The following is a 26,410-nucleotide window of genomic DNA, read 5'->3' as shown; positions in this document are numbered from 1 at the left end:
TCATCAAACACAATATTAAATCTTAATCCCCTAATCTCAATCTCAGTTTTTTTAACCGCTACCGTAGAGACTAGGTAGTGAATTCAAAGCTGAAAGTTGTATTAAGAGAAGAAATCTACTTATAATTGTAAGCCCACTAATTTGATTAGTATAATAGTTAAATGGAAAATTTTTCGATGCGGATGATGAAAATAAGCATATGATGTTGACTCTGTGTTAACTTGGGACTGTGACGCATGTATATTGCATGTGGCACATCAAAGAAATTTATCCAAATCTCAGAATAAAAAAATTTTATTCAGTTCAAGAAATTTACCCAAATCTCAGAATCATAAAATTACAAGAATAAAAGGGTTTGAACTACAGAATAACACATGACAACGGACTAAGAGAGCTAATGAGGTCAGGCCAACTTCAGTCTCAAAAGTTTAACCTATTAATAACCTACAATAAACTTTTTGGATCAACGCATATGGACATTGGTAAAAGATCTAATTTTGTCTGGTTCTTTAAAAAATTATTCAAAGTCAAACTCAAGTAGTTATTGTTGCCACTGATGATATGATTTTTGCATATACCCGATCATCCTCTTTTCTCGAATTCTTGTTTCAATGCCTACCATCAAGAAAGAAGTTTTGATCAGGCAATGATTATGTCAACCAAGTTCATTAATAGGAAGACTTAAAAAATCCTCCTCAAAGACAAGTTCATCATAATTAACTAGACATGTTATTAGAGAAGGAAAATCACAGCAAAACAAGAGAACGAATACTACTCTCCAGCAACAGAATTTCACAATAATTTTGACCAAATAGACTATTCAATATTCTAAATGAAGACTACAAAAATGTGTTATGCAGATTGCTTAAAACTTATTGTTACAGAGTGCGTCTGTTTTGCTTATCCAAAATTGAAAAATCAGGAGGAAAACAATAGCGTAAATTAAAACCCATATACTACATCAGTTAGGCTAATCTCAAGAAGAATATGAACATAGATTCAAATTTCATAATAAGTAAGAACATTGAAGGTATTGTTCGAAAAGCCAGTTATTCTTATTCATTAAGAAAGGAAAACAATAATAGTAATTTGAAAATATTAATTAATTGCATCATGTAATCTGAAGTGCTAGAATTTATAAATAACTCCAGCCAAAATAGCTTTAAAACGGAGACTATGCTCGGCCCACGGATCGAGATCGACAGAGGTACTACTACTACTACCAAGTTCGATTCCCCGCTCCGCCCGCGTGCTCTCACTGCCAGGGGAAGATGCATGTCTTCGGGTGGGATGATCGAGGGTAGTTCATTTTATTGTCTCTGTTCTTGTTCTTAGCTTGGACAAGTGTTGCTGGTTTTGTAATCATGTGCGGGGTTGTTTATAGAATATATGAAGTTTTGTCTCTAATGGGTAAATACAAAAATAATTTGGGATAATTCTGTAAATATTTAAGGCAGCTCCATCAAATGTATCTCTCATAAAAATATGCATCAAATACTTTGTCCTCATAAGCCTAAGTATATCACATGGATATATATGGTTCTTGTAATCTTTTCATTATTGACGCTAGTTCCACAAACACTGGTGATAAATGAGGGAGGAAAAGAAAAAGAATAACTACTGACCTCTACTAAGAAGTTAAGTTTATAAAGTTGGTCCATCTCCTCTGGCTCTTTCTTATGCATCATTTCCGACTTCCCTGAACTTCAAAACATGTATTCGATCAACCTGAATCCCTGGAATTCCAAATGCTGGTCCGTTCTTCCATCCCTGAGGAATTGAAGTTGCCGTGAGGTGTGAATCCAAATTCCAAAGAGCCCATAAATTGTTTTCCATACAACAACAACAACAACCAAGCCTTGTCCCACTATAAATTGTTTTCCATAACAAAAACAATTTCCAATTTCCATGAATCTTCCATGTTAAGGCATTTTCAGAACTGTCCATTATTACAAGTTCTAGCTCTGGCAAACACCAATATCACATGAGCAGAATCTGCCTATTTCAACCACTCCAGTAGTCCAGTGTCCATGGGAACACCTTCACTGATGCAAGTAGGCCCATCAATCAAATTACGCTAGTCAAGAAGACAAGAACATCTGCCTTGAGCCACATCGTCCTATGCAGCACCTTGTGGCCTTTCCAAAGTGCTCACTCCTCATGTTGCATGCTGGGGCACCCTTACTGAGGACAGCCTGTCCTAAGACCTCCAAATGTCTCCCTCTCATGATTCTGAAATTGCCTTTGCTAAGCTGAAGGCCACCAATCTGACTACATTTTGTTCTGCATTATAATGAGTTCATGCATCTTTGCAATTAAATCATAAGCGTGTCTGCACTCCACAGATAGAGTTTAAACCCATTTTCAACTGAAAATGAAGCTGATCCAACATGGGGGACAAAAACCTGCATTAAGATGCTCTTGGATTGGCTCGTATCTTCCTAATTAAGTAGTTCTCCAAACCAATGCCAGCATCCACTATTCTAGTATGACCTGTTATTTCAATCTTGAGAACTTGCTCCAAAACATCTCTGCTCCTCACACCATCGTCCACTTCACATATTAAAGGTATTATGATCGCCCAGGTATCCATATGAGGAGCTTCTCCATGCTCAAGCGATTTGGTCAGAACTCCACAAGCTTCCTCAATCTTACCAACATTGCAAAAACCCTTTACTAGGCCATGAATAACAGCAAAATGCGGAGAAAAACCTTTAGACAGCATCTCCTTCATGTAGTTATTTGCCTCATCAAGCATTCATTTGTCACATAACCCACCAACCAAAGTTCGATATGATACAACATTAGGCAAGCACCCATTGTTCTGCATATCAGAAATAACTTTACAGGCATCATGGGCGCGCGCCCTTCCCTGCAGAACCCCGATATAACAGTATTATAATGAACTATGTCAGGATTGCACCCTTTGATCTTCATCCTACAAAGAAGCTTGTAAGCTTCTCTAAGCTGCTTCTTCCTACAAAAACTGTTCAACAAAGTGGTGTAAGTCAAAGAGTCAGGAACAAACCCTTTGTTCAATATATCCTCCAACAAATCCACAGCTCCATTCACTTGACTCTTCCTACACATCGCCTGCATCAGAATCCGGTAAGACTCGATATCAGGAACAATATCTCTCTTAAACATTTTGTTGAACAGGTGGTAGGCAATGCTAATATCTCCATTCAAACAGAAAGCCCGCATGAGAATATTGTAGGACTGAGTATTGGGTGACACACCGTGCCTATGAGCATCCCTGAAGAGATCGAATGCAGGTCGAACAAAGTTGCGGTGGGTACAAGAATCTCAAGAATGCGGTTGAGGTGTTTGGGCAAAGGCTTGAAACCATATTGAAGGATAGTGTAGAAGGTTTTGAGGACCTTATTGGGTAAATCAGATTCGCCATAGACTCTGATCAAGTAGGAGAACAGGGTCAGAGTGATTGGGTAGGAATCGGATTTGAGGCGACGAACAAGGTCATCGACAAGGGAGAATTGCCTGGTGCGGCCCAATTTGAGGATGAGAATGAGGTAGGTAGAGTAATAATGGCGAAAGTTGGGATGGCGAGAGGCACATTCGAAGATTTCTTTGGCGAGAAGAGGGTCCGATTGGGAAGCTATGAGCTTCTGGACTCTAGATGGAGACCCAATTAGGGAATTGGAGCGAGAAGAATAGAAAGATTGTTGGTTGGGGTTTTGTGAGAAATTGAAGGAGATGATGTGATGGGAAGACAGGGTGATTAGGGTTTCGGTGGAGCGGAGAAATGATCTGTGCAGACTCGGTGAGGTCATGGTGGTGGCTCAAGAAGGTGAGCAGGCGAGGGCAAGTCAATGCTAATTGTGGGTGTCGTATATTAGTGCTTAGTGTCCTTTGTTTCTGTTGAGGAGATATGGACACCGTGGGTATTCGCAGCGCGGTTTGGTTTGGATTTTAGGGGAAAAAAAACATCCGATCCAATTGTAAAAAAATTTATTGGTTTGGTTTGGTTTGATTTTTTTCGAGGCCAACCAAACTGAATTGAAATTGATTGATTTGATTCGATTTTTGGTTTTTCACCATGACCTTCATCAACTTCACCTTCTGTTTCACCAATGCTGTCACTTTACTATTATCAAACTGCAGAAATATCACAAAAAAATACAATAAGAATAGAGAACACTAAACTAAAATTATAACTGCACAAATTAAAATTAGAACAACACTAAAATTAAAACAGCATAATTTGAAACCTCAAACCACAAATTAAAATTAAATAATTGAAAAACACCAACCAAAAAAGTTAAATTAAATGAGAGAACGTTGATAGTGTTTCTTCGACCCTGTTTAATAGAGGACTTTAACATTCAACAAAACATTATTGGCTTTGATTAGTGTCACTAACAAATAACAACGTACTAACACAATCACAATTAAAAACATAATTATCAAAACCAAACCAACAATCGATCCAGTTAGAGTACTTGGTTAATGGGTTACTGATTCTACCATTAGATAACTGGTTAAGCCAGTCATAATTAAATAATTATATATGATTTTTTTTTTCATAATAAGTTATTTTTATTTTATTGCTTTTAACATTAAATACCACTGAACTACTTTAGATGTCTACCTGATCAACAAAGTATATAAACTAAAGGGTGCATATAAATGTTAACAAGATTTTTAAATCAATATCTTAGAGCCAGACAAAAAATACAAGAGATCTGCTTCCACATCTCCATCTTTGGCACAAAACGCTGCTTCATCATCTGCCTGACAGCCCAATCGACCTCCCCCATGACACCCCTCTCAACATACCCTTCACAAGAACTTTATAAGACACGAAACTAGGGCCAAACCCCATCAACACCATTCTCTCCATGATCTCTTTGGCTTCCTCAAATCTCTCATTATCAAGCAACCCATATGCCACTTCTTGATAAGACCCTCCATTGGGATCACATCCTTTTTCCATCATCAATCTCTCCAACACCTTCTTTGCCTCGTCGACCCTCCCTTGCTTCCTCAACCCCGAAATCAGCACATTAAAAACCACGATGTCAGCACCAACCCCACAATTTTCCATTCTCTCCTACAACTCAAAAGCACCATCCAAATCCCCTTTTCCGCACAATCCATGCATCAAAGTAGCGAAAGTCCTCATATTGGGCTCACATTCTTTTTAGGTTTTGTTAGATGGTAATTAACTTTTCTTTAATCAAGAATCAAAGAACCCAGTCAATAAAACAAAACAGAAGAAATGTTAAAAGAAAAAAATAAAAGCAAAACAGGAAACCGATTTTTATTCGAGCAAGTAATACTTACCTTTTTTTGTCTCCACTCTTAAAATTTAACATTCACTATATGATGGAAAAATCCAATTTCTTAACAAAATCGTTTTACTCCATAAAAAAATCATCATTTAGGGTGAAAATGCAAACATCTTTTATAATATGACTTTTATGCAAGGTTCTAAAAACAAACTGGTCATCATACCGCTTGAACTGATTCATCGGTTTAGAGGTTTAATCGGTTCAACCGTAGTTCAATTGAAATAACTAAATTATAATAAAATAACATATCAAATTATAAATAAATATATAAATATATTCTGATATAAATCTTAAATATATACAAATTAAAAGTATAATTCCAATTAAAATCTCATAATCACATTTAAATACAACACATGAGTCAAATATAAAAAAACAAATATCAAAGGTCAAAATTTATATACGTATAAAAGTTATAATATTATATGAAATTTAAGATAGGCACAAGAAACAAAAAATTCATTGAATTAACCAAATCAATAATAAATATTCGATCATCTCCTTATCTAGTTAATTGAGTTAATTCAATTCATCAATTTCTTCATTAAAAACAAAGATGACAAATTTATTTCTCAAACAAAAGATTGATCATAATGAACAAATAGAAACTCGGAACAACTTCTAACAAAATTTTCAGCCTAATTTTAATAAAGATTAACAAGATTTTCAGCTGATCACAATTTTAACAAAATTTCAGCACAATTTTAACAATGATTAACAATCTTTTTCCAAAAATTAACCAAAAAAAACCCAGCAGTGAACTAATCATTCAATGATTCAATCAACAGCAAAAATACAGAATATAGAGTACAGAACAGCACTGGAGCATAGCTAATCATTCAATGATTCAAGTTATGGAAGGAAAAGCTCTACGATGGTTCAATCATCGCTAACAACCAGATATGCTTTCAATCTTGCCAGAATCAAGCAACAATTCAGCAATCATCAACCACAATTTCAGATCTAGAATCAGTAACAACAGAAATTATATGATTGCAAATTAGTAATTACAATGAAGCAGCAACACAAATTCGGCAACAGAACCAACTGCAACAACTAAAAAACTTCATGCCAACAATAACTTCAGAATCACAACAATAAGTTCAGAATCCAATTTTAGAACACAAACTCGGCTCAGAATCTTAAAAATTAACTAGAAAGTAAAGATGAAACTGAAGAAGTGGCCTACCGGTGAGACGCCGAGAGAGGAACGGCGGTGACAGAGTGAGCTCGGAGGGACACGGCGCTGACAGTGACCTCGTCGACATAGAGAGAGAGCTTGAAGAGAGAGATGCCGGGAACAGAGCTCGTTACGGCGAGGAGACGACAGCCAAGCAGAGATTCCACCGCGAGGAGAAGAGGGTGAGTGTTCGGCGACGGCACCCTCTATCAGTCACATTTCCGGCGGCGACGGCGAGCTCTGGCCGAGGAGAGGAGTTCGGCGATGGTAGGAGCTGCTGCCTGCTGCTTGGTGGCTCTCTGATGAGTGTTGATGATGAGTTGATGAATCGCGGGACTGGGGTGGCCTTTAGGGTTAACGGGTTCAGAGAGGGTAAGTGAGTGAGTGGAGGCTAGGGTTGCCGTAATGCCGTTCGAGTCTTTGGAGTTTGGAGGCTAGGGTTGCTTTTTGATTCAGGAAGGGGGCTGGAAGGAGGAGTGACGTCAGTGAGGTCGTGAAGGTGCTGCAGTTTTGTTAAGAGTTTCTTTGAAGTTTGAAATAAAACGGCGCGGCTTGGAGAAATTTTTGAAAACCGAACGAGTTCGGTTCGATTTGACTGACCGGTTTTTGTCAGGTTCAACGCTTCAATAATAATTTTTAAATTTGGTGGTTATAATTTCTGTTATGAAATAGATAATTAAAAAAGATATAATAAATATAAAATAAATAAGTATAAATAGAAGACTATAGTATTAATATTTACTAATATAATTATTTAACTATAATAGAAGTAATTTATATATATACACTAGTATATTGCTACTTAAAAGGCTACGGAAAAAAAAAGAAAGGGAGAGAGTTTTAAATCGTAGGGAAAGAGAGGAGAATATTTGTTGGTGAAAACTTGTGTGTAGTCGACTTCACGTGAAGTTGATAGTTGAGGACCGTTAGATGAAAATTTAGTCAAATAAGTCAAATTATCTAACCACTCTCAGTTATCAACTTCACGTGAAGTCGACTGTATCTAAATTTTCATCGTATTTGTTATTGTTATTGTTGTGCATGAGGATTCGTCCTCTGTTTATACATGCAAAAATTCAAATATTCAAGCTTCATTAATTTTCAATTTGTATTGAGAAGTTAAATTTTGAAAAGCTCCGCCGCCCATATTAATAGACATCCATTATTGTCATAACAATTTTTAATTAAACTGTAAATTTTGTCGGTTTCAGTTCAACCGATTCGACCGAACAATTTGAACCAATTTTTAGAATTTTACTTTTATGTCATAAGATTTTTACCGTAAGAAATATATTATAAATAAAGGACATAATTTTCAGTTATAATACTCTACTAATATTTTTTAATTAAAAATTCTTGAGCATGGTAATTTTAGTAATTGTGACTAGCACGAATATTAAATTATTTTCAATAAATAAATTCTCTATGGTAAAATAATTTCATAAAAGAGGTAATAGATTATTTTTTTGATGTTATTAGAAATAACAATGGAGTCAGTTAGAGGCCTACTCAATGCGGCTTCGTACATTCATATCCCATTGTATACTTGTCAATAAAATTCTTAATTCTGTATTCTAACTCTACCTACATGAAACCTGTCCAGTCTATTACAAGATGAGAATCAAACAACTCTTTCTACATTTATGAATTTGATTTGTCTAATTGAATCACATGAATATGCAGCTGTACATACTATAATAACCGATATCTAATTCCTATATTTATCCTATAGAATCTTATGATATGACTTGTCTGTACAAAAATCAAGTACAAAGAATCAAGAATGAGGATCAAGGTCTATGCTTCTTCTTTTTCACAGCAAGAATTGGTTGTATTTGCAAGTGCCTTTTGAATGCCTCATTGAAGAGGATACGAGCATGGAAGGCTTTGATGATTGGTAGCCAAGCAAGAATGGCAATAGGTCCAAATAGAACAATCCCCATTCCATAATCAAATTCTCTAGCAAGTGCACGGGTGAAATGCCACACCCCAGTGTGCTCTATCTTTGGCCTCACAGCTTGTGCAATCTGTAATAGAAAGAAGTGTCATATCACTTAGATTAATGGTGTATTTGGAAAAGCCGAAAAAATTGAACTTATTTTAATAGTAAGTACTTATATGTATAATTGCTCTTTTTTATAGTTAATCATGAAAAGTGATTTTAAATTTATTTTATTTTATTTTTTTGAGATCTTCCAAGTTTTTATGTACTAATGCTACTTTTACAACTCTCCCAAACAACTCTTCCAACTACTAATGGCATGGCTTACATGAGGTAATAAGTTCTCAGAAGAATTGTTAGTTTAGATTGTAGAAATAATAAAACTGATTTTTATATGGTAAATCACTAAATAATATATGAAATTTGAAGTTACAAAAAGCTTTAATGAAATGAATGTCCAAGTTTTAGTTTAAGCTTCTTTCTTCTTTCTTCCCCTCTCATCAAAACAAAAACAGCTTAAATTATGGGGAAAAGGGCTTTTACCAGCTTTTATTATGGAAGAAAACGTCTATTTTGTCAAGTTTTCAAAGTTTTTAATCTATGGAAGAAAATGTGTCCAAGTGCAAACCATCAAAATGTTGCTCAAACAAAAAGTTACCTGTATCAAGCCCCATGCAGTTGGCATGAATGCCAGACAGCATACAAAAATGTCCATCAATGAAAGTTCACATATAACCGAAAGAATGATGATGATGGCAATAACTGCCACAAACAGGAATGCCTTGAAAAATCTGAATCCAAGCTGATAATTAGCACTAAATAGTTGCCTTCCCATATTCACGGCCTGCATGGATGTTTAAAATCAAATTATGGAGTTAATAACATGCAATGGCACACTAGCCACTACTATATAGAAGTTAGAAGAAATAATATTTCGCTTATAAGCTTGAATAGCTACTACATAGTTCACAAACCATCAAAATTAAATCTAAATCTTTTTAGTGATTTAATTTATTCTGGTTACCGGTGCTTGCACCTCCATAGACTAATTAAACCACCTGATATAAGAAATTAAGACTCTACTATCTTTTCCAAATCTGGTTCTATACTATTGTTGAATAAATTCTATGAAAGCTACGAAGCATGAAAACACTAATTTCAAGTTTTTTGAGATATGGAAACATGATATATATATAAAATTTAAACTATGTTTTCGATAAATTGTAATAATATTTTAATATTTTATTGATATTAAAATACAAACTAATTTTTTAAGGCCTTTTTAATTATATAAAACATTTAAAATAATTTTTGGTATTAATAAATAAAAATATATATTATTTTAAAACTCATTTTAAGAATATTGGCTAAGAATAAAGTTGAGCACCACATGGTATTAGTGTGTCCAAAAACTCTATATTTTTATTAGAACCCTTGAAGTCTTGAACAATAGTGTGCTGGACCAGTGTTAAATAGATTTGGATCCTCTAAATTTTGAATTTCATTTTAAAGGATAAAGTGTGATATTTCACCATTTATTTCATAGGTGAGACCAAGACAAAAATATGAGAGAGAAATTATTTAAATGTGAGAAATCACACTTTATTTTCTGGAGTGAAAATTCAAAAGTTAGAGAATTTAAATTCGTGCTAAATGTATCCGACACGACACAACAACTCAACAAAGTCTAGTGCTTAGTAAGAAAGAAATTACCTTCACCAAGAGGAAAACCGCAACAATCACAATCCAAGAAAGGACATAAACAAGAAAGTTCTTGCTGTGCTGGGAGATGTCCAGGTGATAGACCAGACCGTACTGATAGATGAAGAATCGAAGCGAAAGCAATATCTCGGCCAATCTTGAAAAGAGACCAGATCGACGAAGATGCGCTTGCTCATCATCCCACCAAGAATGCCAGCTCTTATCCTGCTGAATTCCTATACCACCCTGTTGCCTGATCCATTTGTTCCACTCTTTCCAATCATCTACTGTCTTGGTCCAACTGAATCCAGCAGGATTGAAAAGAAAAGGTGCACACAACCAGGTTAGCGACATGAACCAAATGGCGTATGTTATCAGCACGTATGCCACGTTGCTCTGATATGATCTCCTGAACATGTTATAAACAATCAACAGCAGCATCAGTTCAAACCCCTTCACAAAGTGGCTTCTTGAATACAGTCTATAATTCTCGGTGAAGCTTGCATGGAAGACAACAACTTTGCGTCCGGTCGGCCTATACTTTGCGCCACCGTGCAGGATCGTCCGGCCATAGTAATGTGTTTTTGTTCCAAGGGAGAATGTGAAGAAAACAGCAGCCAGTTGCAGTTGCATGAGGACAAAATCTTTGAGGGCTGTAAGGAATCCTTTCTCGAGGCCAATTTCCATCACCATCGGCAAGCCTGTGAGAAGGCCAAGCTGTATGAATGATTGTGAGGCAAGAGCTGTTTCCAAGGACTGTACATTCTTGATTCTGGCCTCAATTATAAGTGCTCTTTCCAACCCACTAAGCACCAGGTATAGCTGCCCGTAGAGAAATACATATATTCCTATCACAGATATCTGTGAAGCAGTCCAATTAGGAGTTGTATCAGTCAAATCTGATAGTACCAGTAATGTATGTACACATATATCATTCAAGGAAAGCTATTATGATCATAAGCTTTTGCATTGGGTTGACTATTGTAAAAAGTTTTTGCTTTTAAGCCCTATTTGATAATAGATACAAATTTTCTAATATGCTTTGACAAATTGATCAACTGTATATGTCCATTAAATAACAGAATGCTGCAACTAAAAGAGAGAAAAAGAGAACACTGTGATGGTCCAATTATATTACCAAGCTGCTGAAGTAAAATCCAATGGTGGTGAAATAAAAAGATAGCATTCGGAAGAAATCGAATTGACGGCCAAGGCGAAATATGTCGCGGCTTATAGTTTGCTCACTATTTCCATTTGCCACCTTGGCTTCAAATTTTGAGATCTGGTTTAGGCCTACATCACGACCTTTGCCAACTTGCAAGTATTCATGGTAGGAAATACACCCTCTTCTTAGAATAGAATTAAATCCTGCATGAATAAAAACATGAGCACTTTTTCTCTTGTATCATAAAGAATATATGGTCAGAGTTTGATGTCAAAGTCATCAATTCCTACCAGCAAAAACATCCTCACTCAAGTTAATTGTTTTGGATGCTTTGCTTACACCTCCTCTGGTGATGTGAAAGACCCTGTCAAATACATCTGGATGTCCATAGTGAAACCGCACCCTGAATGGAAGCATACATAAAAAATGGTAAGCATTTGTTGGAGTTTGGAAAGATAGCACTAGAGGAATAGGTAATGAAGATAATATGCTTGAATGAAAAATGTCACTGCTTGTTTATACAATATGTAAAAGTCAAGCATATGAAAAATGCCACTTTAGCATTACATTAGGCTTTGCAAATAAACTTGGAAAACTCAATTCACATTTGCTTTCTTTACCAGTAAATGGTTAAAAAAGAAAGTATTTATTATTTCCGAACATGTCCATAGTGAAGTTTTGCATGGTTACCTGAGAGGATTGGCAAGAAGCCTTTGACCAATAGTGACAAAGCTGGTTTCTTGATATGACATGAACCATGCCAGAGAAGACACACTGAAGTTGTAAAAGTCATTGAAAGTGAGGAAAGAAAACAGTGAGTAATGGGGACAAGCAAGAAAAGAAATAGTTAATGTGAATTTAAAAATAGAACCGCGAAACAATCGAAGAAACGGAGGCAGTATTGTCTTGAGGAAATGTTTTTTATCATCTTGACATATTTCATTTACATCTTCCATGATAGGAATCAACATATGGTATGTGATACTTTCTTGAACAGCTTAAATCCATATTCATGTATTGAAGAAATAATCTTGCTGGTTTCCAGTTTGTCATCACAATCAAGTCATTTTAATTTAGGGCTAACCTTCCTGTGAAAATATGTTCCCTTAAACCAAGTATGGTAGGAGGACGCCGCCCTTGGCACTTAAGAAATTCTTGGAGAAGGTTTCTCATTTTTAGAGCTTCTTCCAAGTAATTATCCTGTAAAATTAGATACTCGTAAGAACATAATAGAGGTGAATAAACGTGAATATAAGAATTTAATTTACTAACAGGAAAAAAAAAAAAAAGAAAAATAAGCCTACTTGGTTCATATCAATTGTCTGGAGGGCTTCGCCACGAGTAAATACTATTGAACTATTCTGATTTTCAGGCTTTCCTTCCCCAATATCTGGTGGACCTGGAAGCTTTATCTGATATATTGTCTACAAAAGAAAAGCAAGAGCCTCTTGAAGAAATTAATATATTCATTTGGACAAGTCTTCTCATGTTGCAATAGAAATACCTGTTCAAAACCATTGACCACTTTAACCAGTTTTGATGAGTACACTTTGTAAGGTTTCCGTTGTATTATTTCCTCCTTTTCCTCAACATACGCGACACGGAGAGACGGATATCTACAGGTAACACACTTGCAAAAGTTATTTTATACTTATTCCATTTCAAGGTATAAGAAAATTTTCTATTTCCTAGTAAAGCCTTACCGTATCATCAAGTCGATTATGTCTCTATAATGTGGATCATTTTTAGCCTTTTGTGATGCAAATGACTGACAGGAAACAACATACGTGTATTTCATGTCTGCAAGTGCTTCAAGATGAGCAAATAGTGCACGGTTACTTTTTTCAGCAGTCTCATAACCCTCCAGAATATCTGCATTCACGAAATCAGTTGCATGATGAAATTCGTTTTCTTGAACATTATTTGCTACTTTTTATTGCACCATAGCCAAGTACCAATAGATAATGAATGCTACTTATACTTAATTACAAACCTTCATCTTCAGCCATGTCAAGAAATGCTTGTAGCTTTAAGGCTTCTCTGTAGTACATCATCCCTCTAACTGTAGTAAACAAGATTGAAATGAACATAGAATGCCTTAAAATTTTGTATTGACATGCATTTTTTAGAATAAAAAACTGAACCTGTTCTGCATAGTGTCTGGCCCCTGAATGAAGCCCACTGTCTAAGATCATCTTCGAAATTCTTCTGATTTTCACAATCCATACGTTGCATAAAGTTTTTCCACTCATCTATTGAAATTGGTGTGGCAAAGTATGAGATGAGTTCAGAGAGAATGTCTAAGATGCTTATTCTTATTCATATAGCTACCTGGAAATATTTTTTGCAAGTAAAAGATGATGGAGTCCTCCTCTTTATCTGAACCAAGCTCCTTTAGGGAAAAGTTGACGTCCTCAACATAATATGGAGTAATAACACTACCATTACCAACCGTGACATATATCAGACATAGCTTTGTGATGAACTACATCGTTGGTTACTTCAACTTAAAGGTGAATTATCTTAAAACAAATGGAACACTGAATTCAAGTGTTATATTAACTTACCTGAATGGTAGCGTATTTCGCACTTTTGGAGCATCAGGCATATCTGTAAATAAAGAAGTAGCAAAGAATGATATGCGCCTACGAGCATCTATGTTAGCAGGCATGTCCATTGCTGTATCCTTCACCGTAAGTAACAAATGAAAGCGCTTGATCTGCCATGAACATCAGGGTTCTATCAGTGTAACAAGAGCAGAGTCCACATATAATAAGATGCTATTTCAGTAGGTGGCTGCACTCATTTATGAACATTGTAACTATCCTTGATGATATAGGTAATAAAATATCACCTTTTCGATCACAGGGTCATTTTCTGGCAAGGGAAAATGGATAGAATTCTCATTGGCAAATAATAGTGTTTCAATATCACTATTCACTCCCTCAAATAGTTGGTCAATATCTCTGGTTAGATACACATACTCGCCCTCATTTATTTGTGGAATGTGTATCATATCCAATATTCTGAACAAATTTAGAAAGTAAATTAGAAACTAAATCACAGGCACAACAATGTTGTAAAGATTAACAAATTCTTAAGCAAAATTACCTTGAGTCAACCATCATATCATTTGTTATCAGTTCAAACATATCTTGTAAAGCTTTGACAACTTTGTACTGATGGTCTTTATCTCCGTCCATCTTATCAAATTCCATACAGAAGTTATTAGAACTTAGTTATTGATCATGTGCATTCATTAACATAAATTTCTTGGTGAGATTAGGTCAAGAAATCAATTACCAGAAGTTCCGCTAGCTCAATGACCTTAGCTTGCAGAGCTGGTAGAACTTTCAAGTTGAATTTCTTGAGAAGACATGATTCTTGGATACTTTTTTCAATTTCACCAAGTATATCACATATAATCCTAAATAAACATAAATAACAACTGCATCAACAATCATATCATTTTTTTTGTTAGAACTTAGAAGTAGAGAAAAACAAGGAAATCCACTATGTGCTAAGATAAGATTGCATATAACAGTGCCTGAAGTTGGGAGCTTGTCTCAGAAAGATAGTCCATATTTTACCTTTTCTCCAGATTTCCCACAACAAGAATCTCAAGAACATACTTCAACGACTCGTAGCACTCTCGTACAGCATAAAACATGTACTTGTCTTTTGTAATTTTTTTAGCAAGAATCTCGTCCTTTCCCTCAAAATCTTTAGCAATGGTCAAAGCTGTAGAAAACTAGTATATGTTGCAAGAAAAATTTTCAGTGAAAAATGATGTAAAGGTGATATTTGCTGCATCAGTATCATAACATTTAAGTTAGGAGCATTACCTTATTTGCTAACAGGAAAACAGGCCAGCGAACCTTACGTGAAAATAATTCTGAAGACATTGGCATTAACATCAAATCCATCTCTCTGTTGAAATAATTAAGGTCAGGTGTTGGAGAGAACAGAAAAAAGATAAAGATTTCCATCCATGAAGGTTACAGCATTGACTTCACCTGTTACTGATCAAGTCTTCAAGCCGAAGATGATTTATTATTTGATTCCATACTACGACAAATTTGGCAATGGCACCTTTTTCATCAGGCATCTGTGACACCAATTAGCGATCAGCACATGAGGACACATATATATTTATTAGAAAAGTATTATCTCATTATTACTAATTTAAATCACCTTTTGAAATATGTTGCTGAGGAAGCCTTTTCTTTTCTTTTTACCGCGTTTGGAGGATGGTGGAATCAGACAGACATTAAATGCAGAAGGCAAGGAATCAAATCTACTTCTCAGCATTCCCAGTGTCCTTATCTATTTTCAGTAAGAGAGGTAAGATAATCATTTCATTTCTGTTGGAAAAGAAAGAAGGAAACAAATAGAAAATATAGCTTCTTACTTCACCAAGGTGATTTAGAATGCCATAAAGTCCACCAAATATTGTACAGAATACAGAATACCAAATTTGAATGTCCATAAAATATACCTGTAGTAAACATAGAATAGAATGAACATATATCGGTATCTTTCTTTTTTTCAATTAAAGAACACACGGAGAAAGATATGCCAATTTGCAAACAAATATTCATACTTCATTTAGTAAAGAATTTATATTTTCAGTTTTATAGAACCTGAGTGTTGAGATAAAATATAATTACACCTAATCACATAAGAGTTCTGTTCCAATTAGACTCACAATTACTACAGGGGTCCAGACGGCAACAATTGCACCGGCATTACTTTTGACTGCGGCACAAGAAAATATTGTTAGTAACTTATCTGCAAATTGCAATCCTTTAAGATGTGACAAAGAAATTTTGTACCTCTTGGAAAAAGTTCATGCCAGTCATACTTTCTAACACCAATTTTCATAATTTGTCTAGTTGGTGCTATGAGTGGCTTTATCTGCACATATTAATATTACATTGGTTATTGAAGTAAGTTGTCTAATTAATGAAACCCAATCAACATAATGATAAACGTTTTGTATTGTTTACCTCAAAACTGTAGCTGAATATAAATTTGCTACATAGCACCAGTATCCAAAACAATGTGTACCTACATGCGAAGAAATCATAATATTTATAAAGATTGTGATGGATGTAATTAAAAGATTAATTAATTGGAATCAATAAGAAGCTATCAAGGATGTAGGATATACTTCAGAACCGAAACTTGGTCTTCTTGCATCCCCCGCCCGACGTAGACTCTAGGCTGTATGATAAATAAATGTGACACTCAGATTCAAACATTTAAAACCATCAATGAATATTACATGCAAATATAAATCAATGTATCAAACATTTATGGAAAATGAAAAACATCAAACAGATCCAATCCCACAGGATAAAACAGAAAGCATAGTTATATCACTAAGATTATGCCTTGGAATTGGCATAGAACAATAATAGCACATGTTCAAGTAATGAACAAGTTAAAGCAATAGTCTAATCTTGATACCTGAGTCCACCAAGATAAAACTTTGCATATCTTGTGATTAGAGACCTCCATATACTTGGAGAAGGCAGGGACGAGATATAACACAACATTAACTGCATTACTTGTTAAGTATATGGCTGCCGCAACCATATAGGATGTAAAGCACCATTCCTCAACCAAGCTTCCATACTTAGTAGAATAACAAGTATATTTTCTTCTTGAATTAGCATAGCAAACAGGAAGAACAATAGTCCATATAAGAGCAAAGATCAGCTTCATCAAGAGTTTCACTTTTTGAGAATATTCCATTGTATATCTGGCTTTCCATGTAAAGGTGATGTCTAAAATTGCTGTTGAAAAGGAAAAATTATTCTATTATGACTATATGAGAGAAGATGGGGAAGGGGCATACTGTCATAATGTCTAGCTAAATCAGCTCGTAGCTATATTCCTTGAAAATTTGTCAACTTAAAATTAAGTCACTGTAACATTGGTTATTTTTGGTCAAAACCACGTGTCAGGATACCAGAGGCAATCCAATTTGAGAAACTCTAACATTGGTTATTAGCCAACTAAATTAACTTCTTTTGGTACATCCAATTAAACTAACATTAATGACATCAATTAGCAACATACCTTGAATAAGTTTAAGAAATGCAGAAGTAATAAAGATGCTGATTATGTCTTCAAATACTATGGCATCAAATAACTGAAGGGGGGATCCCAAGTCATGGCAAGCAATGATTATGATGGTCTGCAACCAGTACATAACTGAATTTTAGACTATCCATTACAAGAAGCAGATATTTTTAAATCATCGAAATTATACTGGAGCAAACCTGAAGGGATAGAATTAAGAAACTCCACATTCTATCAAAGCTTCTAAAAATTTGCCAAAATGAACGAATTTCTACAAAATTCGTCTTTCCTGGCCATTGCGGTTCATGGATTTCCTCTGCTGGGGGTTCCTCTGTTGCATCCTGAACAAGCAAAAGAAAAAAAAATGGGCAACAAGATGGTAATCATTTGCAGGTAGTAGAACTAATCCATCATTTCCTACTGACAACTGAAACACATAATACAAATTAAAAATAACACTTTCATTCACGAATATGCCAAATGTGACACTTACATATTAAATCAATCAATAACCATAGAGAATCCATGCATGTTTCCATAGAGAAATAACCTCTATACACATGTCAAAAACAACCATGGCTTTCATCAAGAGGAGATTTATAGATTTCTACCACAAAGGTTCAAGACTAAACCTAGCAGTTAGTTTCCTCTAGATACTATCATGCAAAACAGTTTATGAAGCAAATTTAACTTCATCATAAACACAGAAGAGGAAAATCATCTTGAGATGTCATCTAATAAGCAGGCTGAGTTAAATTGATGAATAAAATAAGTAAAAACTTAATTTGAAATTTATTTAGCTTTATTAATATGTTTCTTACATCACAAATACAATTTCTTAGTACAAAGCTCACAAAATAAAGTAATAAATTCAGTAGTACCTCTGCTTCCTCATCTTTCTTTTCTTTCGATTTATCAGGTGATAGAACAATAGCATTGTTGGCAGTGGATTTACTTTCCGGTCCAACGACGAAAAAATCATGGTCCAGACGCATTGGCCAACCAATTCCAAAACAATCAGGAGACCTGCATATATAGAACAGTGCAATGAGAACATGTAAACATGAAAAGAAAGCCACATGAAAACAAATGGAAAATAGCTTACCAGAAGTACTCATTCAAATCATCATAGTTTCTCCAAACCGAATGCTCTGCTGTACCGCCTTTGCTTTTCTCTACTTCCTTTGGTTTTAAAATAAAATTAGTTATATTTGAAGAAGAAAACCCTTAAAATAAGAGGGAAAAAAAATCACATTAGATAGTACCTCACTAATAACTTTGTATATGGGGGTGACAACATTGTTAAGGAAAGACTCGGGTTCTCCTCCATAAGCAGGCATGACCTTTTCCCATGTTGTTAAGCTAATAGCACCAGTTAGAATCCCATGCAATTCATATGCCATCTTCAAAAAAAAAAAATATTAAAAAACTATTATTTACTAACTTTAGGAGAGCTGTGATTTAATTAGAAGAAGTTCTAACAGGAAAACACAAGAAGTTTAATATTTCTTCTTTTACTTGGAGAAAGGAAACTGAATTTAATCAGGTTCAATATACATTGTGAAAGATGTAGCAGAGACACTCCGGCATGAAACGCAGATTGGCTGCTTCTCCCCATATGAGAAGATAAAGCCCTATATATAGAATTTTATATTGCTGTGCTTCTTGTTTAACGAAAGGTAACCTGCAATACAAGTTAAACACAATGTCATAGTACAAAAAGATTGTTAAAACTAGGTGCATTATAGTTTCAATGTATTAAACAAAGCAGCATCAGAAAAATGAAAAAGATATTGAATAAACTGATGTAAGAGAGTTGGATAAGTCATACAGGATATTGTTTTTTCTTCCCAAAAATTTGCACCAGTTTGTATAATTCTTGAAAAACTTCTTCATCAATTCATCAACAGTTCCTTCTCCTAACTTTCATAACAAAAAAAAAAAAAATTACATATTTTACATTTTCAAATGTGATTAAGTAAAGGCAAAGGATGCATATTCAAATTCAATGTCAAATGCACCTTTAAAACCGATGTCTGGTTGTGTGTTTGCCGAGTATGCATGTTGGCTAGGAGAAGAATCAGATGCTCCCTTTGGTTGGCTACATTGCCTTCCTGAAGTTAGACAAATTATTACTTCATCATTTCTAGAAAATTAATATTACCAGAGTTTGTTTTCGATAAAATATTACCAGACTTTAGTCTATAGTTGTACAAAATAACTAAACTGAATGTTTGATTCCAATTTAACTAGGATAGTTTACCTGGAATCCAAAACAATGCTGAAGAAAATCAAACAAATCTACAAAGCCTCCATTTTTCTTGAAATCTTGTGCAGGGGGTAAACCTCGAACATTGCGCATAACTGCAATTGCAGCCTTAATCTGTATCAATGTATTAGTACACTCAGTCTATCGTAAAAATTGAATTGAGTCTTATATGACTCGAGACACAAAATCAATAACAGGAAAAACTGTGAAATCTTTATAGCTGTATCAGACCTCACTCTGCTGCATAATTGCATGTTGAATGCCTCCTTGATCAAGGGGTAAAATATTGAATTCAGATTTCTTGGGGATTGCATTTCCATCGGTAAATGCCTATTTTGGACATAATCAGAAGATTTGTAAGAAATCTTTGGTAAATTGATAATTTTCTTATTTTTAATTTTTATGAAAAAGTTGTTACAAAAATAGAAGTTGAATATATATATATATATATATATATATATATATATATATATGGAAAAGGAAGGAATAAAAAGGATCACCCGAGGACCAGCTGCATTCGAAACTGTTTTTAACACCTCAAAAAGAACAGAAGCAATGTTTCGTGCATTAATCAATTTTTCCCTGTGACTGTTAACATAGAACATACAAGAGTTGGTCTAGTTAGGCCATTAAAGTTTCTTTAAATTCATGTGAAAATGAAAAGGTGGTGAATTAACATGCCTAAATAAAAGTATACCTTTGTTCCAGATCAAATGCTTTGTCATGTCTCATAAAATAATCCCTATAGGCATGGTAAACACGCTTAAGCTCACGAGTGTCACTCTTTTCCTTCCTTTTTCTTATTGTCACATGCTCATCCTGCATGCCACAATTCACAATAACAAAGCAGATTATCAGCATTCAAATCCAAAGCGAACCAATGTATTAAGCAACAATTGCTGTGTTAATCCAGTTGCTGTTTCTGAACATGCAAAACTGAACAGACTAATAAACAGTTATTTTTCTAAAGTAGGATTTTTTCAAAATGAAATTAAATATATGATTCTCATGTTTATTTAAGTCACACTTTCACCTGTTTAATTTAAATCACAATAGATAATTGAACAACAAAAGCTTCCAGATTCTTGTTTTCACCTGCTCAAGTCGTTGAAGAAGTGCAGTTTTGAATTGTCTAACGCCTCTTCCACTGGAGCTTTTGTCCAAGTTGTGCGAAATTTCAAAAGCATGAAAGCGACCTGAAAATCAAAATAACTTCTACAATGTGAAAAGCATGTGATATTAATTAGCAAAGAATCCAATTGCTGACATATTTAAATATTTTTAATCACTCGTTCTATAAATCCATATACACCATAGTAATTTGTTTCAACAAGTAAAAAGCCAAACCTAAAGATTGAGAGTAAGGGGAAGGATTAGAAACTTAAAAGTTACTAACATCTTAAAATTGGAACCTACTAAAACCTATTTCCCTAGTTTGCATATAACTCATGTAATTTTACTTGCCCTGTCTTTATTTCAAGCACTTAATATGCAATTTTGCACACTACTCCTTTCACTGTAAACTATAACCACTTAAAAACATGAAAAAAGAGTGTTGTTGTGTACCATAAACTCTTCAAAATCTCTGCTATATAGCCTTACGCTTTATTCTCTACTTTAACCACACATTTTTTTTATGCAATTGAAGAGTGAAAAATAATAGACTGCAGGCACTTTTTTCTTAGCTCTTAAGAATTTCTAATTATTGCTTCCATAATATGGCCAAATTGGAATTTTGATAAGTATCTTGCTCACTTAACTAAAGGTCTTAGGTTCGAAGCTCATGAACGAAGGAACAAAAAAGAGAGTCTTTGAAGCCTTAGTCAATTCAAATTGAATTAGTCAAGTTTCTCATAATATGAACCAGCGAAAATGTTTGGGGAACATAGTTTCGTAACCAAAATGAGTCATAACGTGCTTTTTCTGTTCTTTTTTAATGCATTTGTTTTTGTATTTTGTATTTTTTTAATTATTATCAAAATAAATCCAATAATTTTAGATATAATAAATATGTAATTATAGAGGTTATATATATTAAATTATAAATATTAAATTTTTTATAAGATATAAATATTAAGTTAATTAAGATAATTTAGCATTACTCATGACCCAAGAGGTTAAGCTAGAAAAAAAAAAAATCCTTACACCATATCTGCAATAATGTCCTTTTGTCTGGTAATCCTTCATCGACATCAAGAAGAAAAAAATTAAAGTGTAATATTTGAGAACAAAAAATATTTTTAGTTTAATACAAAAGTATCTGATTTCAATTATATTAGATGTATATTAAAATTAATTATTAGTATAAAATATATATAAAAAAATTTAAAATACATATTAATGAGTTACATATATATTTATACATAAATATAAAATAACTAACTTTTAGTATATATATAGTATAGTATTTTTGACATAGCTTACTGAGTTACTGTTATGGTTCACATCGCATATTGCGCATGGCTTCTCGTACAAGAACGGTCATGTAACAATATTGTATCGAAAGAAGCTAAGTAGACTTATTTAATATTTATGAAAAAGTCTAGGGAGCCAATGACCTAAGCGTACAATGTGTACAATGGAGGTTTAAGAAGTATTAGAGATATGACCATTAGTGTTACATTGTCCTGTCAGGTTACGCTTTTAGGATGAGTGGTTTCAAATATGGTATTAGAGTTCTAGATTTGAAAGGTCAAGAGTTCGATCCTTGGTGAACCCCAAAATCAGTTTAATTTTTTATTGAGATGTTTATTATCCTTGGTATGGGATGGTTATTCTAGCTAGTATGATGATGTTCATTTTATTCATGGACCAAAAATTTAGCCCATTGTACACATTGTACACTTAAGCCATTGGCTCCCTAGCACTACTCAATATTTATACATGAGTAAGATAGGCAAATTTATTGAGTCATCAAATCTGTTACGAATGGCAAAAATTAAAACAAGAAGTCACGTGAATTTACTATTCTGGCTCTCATAAACTCAAGCTGAAAAGTTAAAAAAAAAAAAAGAAAAGAAAGAAGACTCACAAAGATAAGCAACGCGAGGCTCTTCCTTTCCAATGATGTTAGCAACACGAAGAAACCTCTGAATCTCGGAGGCGAAAACCGACGGCAACCTCTCGCTGTCAAAGGGGCCCGGAACATACTCACCACTTCCTCCGTTGGTAATAGCCAGTGGTTGAAAGAACGGTTCTGCGGTGGTGGTTGATGTGTATGCAGCTGATGATGACGTCTCTCCATGCTCGTAATTACTACGAATGCCAATGTGATCATCAATTGGATCAGCAGGCACAATCTCTGCCATTGCTCTGAGCTCATAAACCTCGGAAACCTCAAAGAGAAAGAGTGTGACACGTTTGCAGGGTATATATCATGGATCTTCTTCATTCTTTTGTTTTTGATGTTGCGTTTGCTTAGTGAGGTAAGCAAAGCTTTCTTGCACTTTGGAGTGGGTAGTGTGTGTGCTTTTTGCTTTTGCTTTTTGGAGGCTTTGATTTTGATTTGGTTTTGCTTTCTTTTTTGTTTGTGGAAAGAAAGAAAGAAAGAAAGAAGGGAGTGTCGTCTCTGACTCTGAAAGCTAAAGTGAGTGATAGTGTGTGTTGTGAAAGTGCATAATCTCATCTCGTATACTTTTAAGAATTTAATTTTAATATATTATTAGTGTAAAAAGAATTATACATGTATTTGATGAAGTAGTTTTATTTTAATAAAAATAATTATTTTTATATTGATTACGTGAATAGTCGTTAGAAAAAACAAAAGTGATTAGACCATTGTAAAATATTTTATTCAATCTATATATCAAAATTAAACTCTATTTTTAATATTATTATTTTGGTGCATGATGGTGTTTACGTACATGTGAGACCTTTTTTGTTGTTTTATTTTTTTTTTAATGCATGTGAAAGATGGAAGGAGGTCCAATATTCTTAACATTCTTTAGTTAATAATCCCCACTCACTAAATGCTTTTTTGTTATGCAATTAGCCAATTATTGATACCTTTGTTTTGTTGGTTACTGTGTTTTCCCTTTTCAACTTTTATGCATTGTTTTGATGGATTTTGATCCAGAATTTTCTCAGCACTTAATCATGCATGTAAGCGGAAGCAAACTTTGGTTAGGATCTTCGTTGTGTGGATTCTTATTTCTTAGATGTTGAATCAGTTTTAAAATTGTGCGTAACATTTTCGCTGTAAATAAATTATTAAAAAAGTATATGGAACAACTTCTAATCAACCAAAAATGAAACAACTTAATTAATTATAATTATATTAATAATTAATTTTAAATTTTTTAAATTCAAAATTTAAAAAATTTAAAATTGATTAAGTAAATCTAATTAAAATCTATAAAAACTTTCTTCTTCTCTCTCATATTAACCTACCCACCTCCAACAACCACACACACATTCTCTCTCATATTAACCTACCCACCTCCAACAACCACACACACAGACCCCGCCTCTGCCCTCACCCAAGATTCTGTAACTTCTCAGGCTGGAAGTGACGCAGTAACGCTACGTGAAGGGATTGCCACTGCAGCGTCGGCGCGGTCAATTCTCATCGTTTCGTGAGCATCATCATCCGATGCAGTATCCTCCATTGCTTCGGAATATAGCTTCATTCCAACCTCGTGAATATCTAGATATGCATCAGAGTCAAACCCAACATGGTTCTTGAACAGCCTTGCAAACTGGACAAGCCAGTCCTCCACAGTAATCACCTGGTTTGCTACCGGTTCGGCTCTTTGCCTAGCTACATTCTCTATATCCTCACCTGATTTGCTAACATAAGTTGGCACCCCACTCACCATGGTTTTATCATCTTAAGATGGTTCCTGTGAAGGATCCACTTCTGTAATATAAAGTCGAATTGATCCCAGCACATTACCGAAACTTTCAGCTAGCCTTAAATCAGCAACATTGGTTATTGTAACAAAATCACCTTCTCGATCCTTATACTTCACAAGAACACGCTTCAATTGTCGAATTGTTTGCTTGAAACTAGCTAGAAGATACACCATTGCAAATAGGTTGGAATATGAAAGACTTCATAATAAAGGTGCTAACTCCTCCATAACGAGTGAATGTTTCAAGCAGCCGAAATAATCTACCATTCAGATATAAAAAAAACATTCATTTAATATGAAAAAAAACATCATAATACTTAACAAAAGAAATATTTAGTTATATTTTGGCAAAAATAATTAGATATCTATAAAATTTAAAAAAAAATATGAAATTCTTTGAAAAATAGAGACATTCACATTTGTAATACAAAAAAATTCAAAAAATATATAAAAAAACATCCATTTGGTATGAAAAAGAAACATTTTAATACTTAACAGAAGAAACATCCATGTATATTAACTTATTTTTATTAAGATGAGTTTCAAAATCAAGCCCATTAAAAAGTTGACAGGAGTTGGCTGAACCCCCTCTTAGTTCCCTAGCAGAATTGTAAATTATTTTCTTTTTATGATAAGTTTATGACAGATCAAGTGTTTAGTTAGAAAATAATGTGTTTTAACTGTTTTACAAATGTACCGTGTAACGTAAAAACCGTTTAGCAATTTTACTTTAGCTAATTCTTTATTAATAAAAAGACACAAATCGCACGAAGAGATTTTACTTTTTAAATTTTTTAAAAAGACTATTGCCCTAACAATTTTACTATTTTGCAAATCATCCCTAATAATTTTGATTTTGAAATTCACCTCTCGTATTCTGATTAAACTTAAAAAGCCATTTTTTTAATTTAAGAAAAAAAATTTTAGATAAATAAAATTAGTATCCCTTAAGTAGCGTTTGTTTTGAGGTATTGACACAGAAACTGAAACTCAATATCATGTTTGTTGGTTCAGAGACTGGTAATAAAATTTCTGTTTCTGTCCCCAAAATTTCAATATTTCAGTACTTCCAAAAAGTAGGGATACAGGGGACTAAAATTTTGAGATGAAGACTGAAACTTTAATAACATTTTATACCTAAAATACCTTCATTTCAATTAATTAATTCTAATTTTACCTTTTGTACAAATTAAAATAGAATTTCATTCTTCTTTCAATTTCTGTCTCCCACTTTGCACCAAACGGAATACTGAGATTTATTTTAATCTCTGTCTCTTAGTTTCTGTCTCTCAGTTTCAGTCTTTCCATCTATGTCTCTCCACCAAACACTACCTTAGGGTTCTAAAATTCTGCTTTGATAGGATTTCAGAACAACGCCTATTATAGGTCTCTTTATTTTCTTCCTTCGGTCTTTCTTTCTTTGACCTTCACCATCTTCTAATTCCTCTTAGTCTTCTCATTCCCTTTCTCCAATCATTCACGGTCTTTTTTCTTTTAATTCTCATACAATCTTCAAATCTTACTTTGTTCTTCAAATGTCCTCTGCAACATGAAATTTCCTCACTTTCCTTCTTCCGGCCTTCTTTTTAATTTCCTTTTCACCACTATTTAATTCCTCTTAGTCTTTGAATTTCCTTTCTCCAATCACTCTCTATTTTTCTTCTTTTAATTCTCATACAACTTTTAATTTTCTCTTTACTTCTCAAATTTTCTAGGCGTCAGGTGAATCCAAGAATAAAAATTCCCATATAGATGACAATGATAACGAAGATGATTTGATCGTCTTGGTCGAGGAAGATGTTACTGAAGGAATCCGAGCTTGCACAAAAAGCCTATCTAAAAGAATTTTCTCAGATCGAGTCTTTTCAATTGATACTATGAATTGGAAGGAGCTCTCT

At 34.1% G+C, this 26,410-nt stretch overlaps 1 protein-coding gene and 1 pseudogene across 1 annotated transcript; both read right to left on the bottom strand.

The window, feature by feature from the left end:
• Positions 1-283: 283 nt before the first annotated feature.
• LOC130940758 (pentatricopeptide repeat-containing protein At4g01400, mitochondrial-like) lies at positions 284-4,049 on the bottom strand (annotated as a pseudogene).
• A 3,919-nt stretch (positions 4,050-7,968) lies between these two features.
• LOC130941016 (putative callose synthase 8) lies at positions 7,969-23,029 on the bottom strand. The gene is made up of 41 exons (XM_057869359.1): positions 22,691-23,029; positions 20,755-20,855; positions 20,357-20,478; positions 20,160-20,247; positions 19,891-19,989; positions 19,654-19,773; positions 19,412-19,504; positions 19,222-19,313; positions 18,948-19,074; positions 18,656-18,793; positions 18,496-18,572; positions 18,272-18,416; positions 17,591-17,731; positions 17,388-17,505; positions 16,773-17,101; positions 16,474-16,526; positions 16,310-16,370; positions 16,136-16,217; positions 16,009-16,058; positions 15,712-15,798; positions 15,495-15,626; positions 15,317-15,408; positions 15,146-15,230; positions 14,891-15,051; positions 14,604-14,727; positions 14,412-14,503; positions 14,155-14,326; positions 13,868-14,019; positions 13,632-13,738; positions 13,445-13,552; positions 13,294-13,362; positions 13,004-13,172; positions 12,805-12,916; positions 12,605-12,724; positions 12,385-12,500; positions 11,991-12,074; positions 11,591-11,703; positions 11,274-11,503; positions 10,148-10,996; positions 9,093-9,278; positions 7,969-8,519 (listed from the first exon to the last, which is right to left on the bottom strand). The coding sequence occupies exons 1-41, from the start codon at positions 22,965-22,967 to the stop codon at positions 8,283-8,285; spliced, it is 5,910 nt and encodes a 1,969-aa protein (XP_057725342.1). The 5' UTR covers positions 22,968-23,029; the 3' UTR covers positions 7,969-8,282.
• Between the last annotated feature and the right edge of the window lie 3,381 nt (positions 23,030-26,410).

This window comes from Arachis stenosperma, chromosome 7, assembly GCF_014773155.1.
Source record: "Arachis stenosperma cultivar V10309 chromosome 7, arast.V10309.gnm1.PFL2, whole genome shotgun sequence".
NCBI classification, from domain to species: domain Eukaryota; kingdom Viridiplantae; phylum Streptophyta; class Magnoliopsida; order Fabales; family Fabaceae; genus Arachis; species Arachis stenosperma.
Note: the sequence above shows the minus strand (reverse complement) of the source record. Positions and strands in the feature narration are given on the sequence as shown.

Excerpts from the sequence above, each read along its gene's own strand:
- LOC130941016 (XM_057869359.1), bottom strand. The coding sequence starts at position 22,967 with ATGGCAGAGATTGTGCCTGCTGATCCAATTGATGATCACATTGGCATT. Across the intron at positions 18,573-18,655 it reads TATACAAAGTTATTAGTGAG|GAAGTAGAGAAAAGCAAAGG; the intron begins GTACTATCTAAT and ends TTAAAACCAAAG. Across the intron at positions 16,218-16,309 it reads TATTCAGCTACAGTTTTGAG|ATAAAGCCACTCATAGCACC; the intron begins GTAAACAATACA and ends TAATATGTGCAG.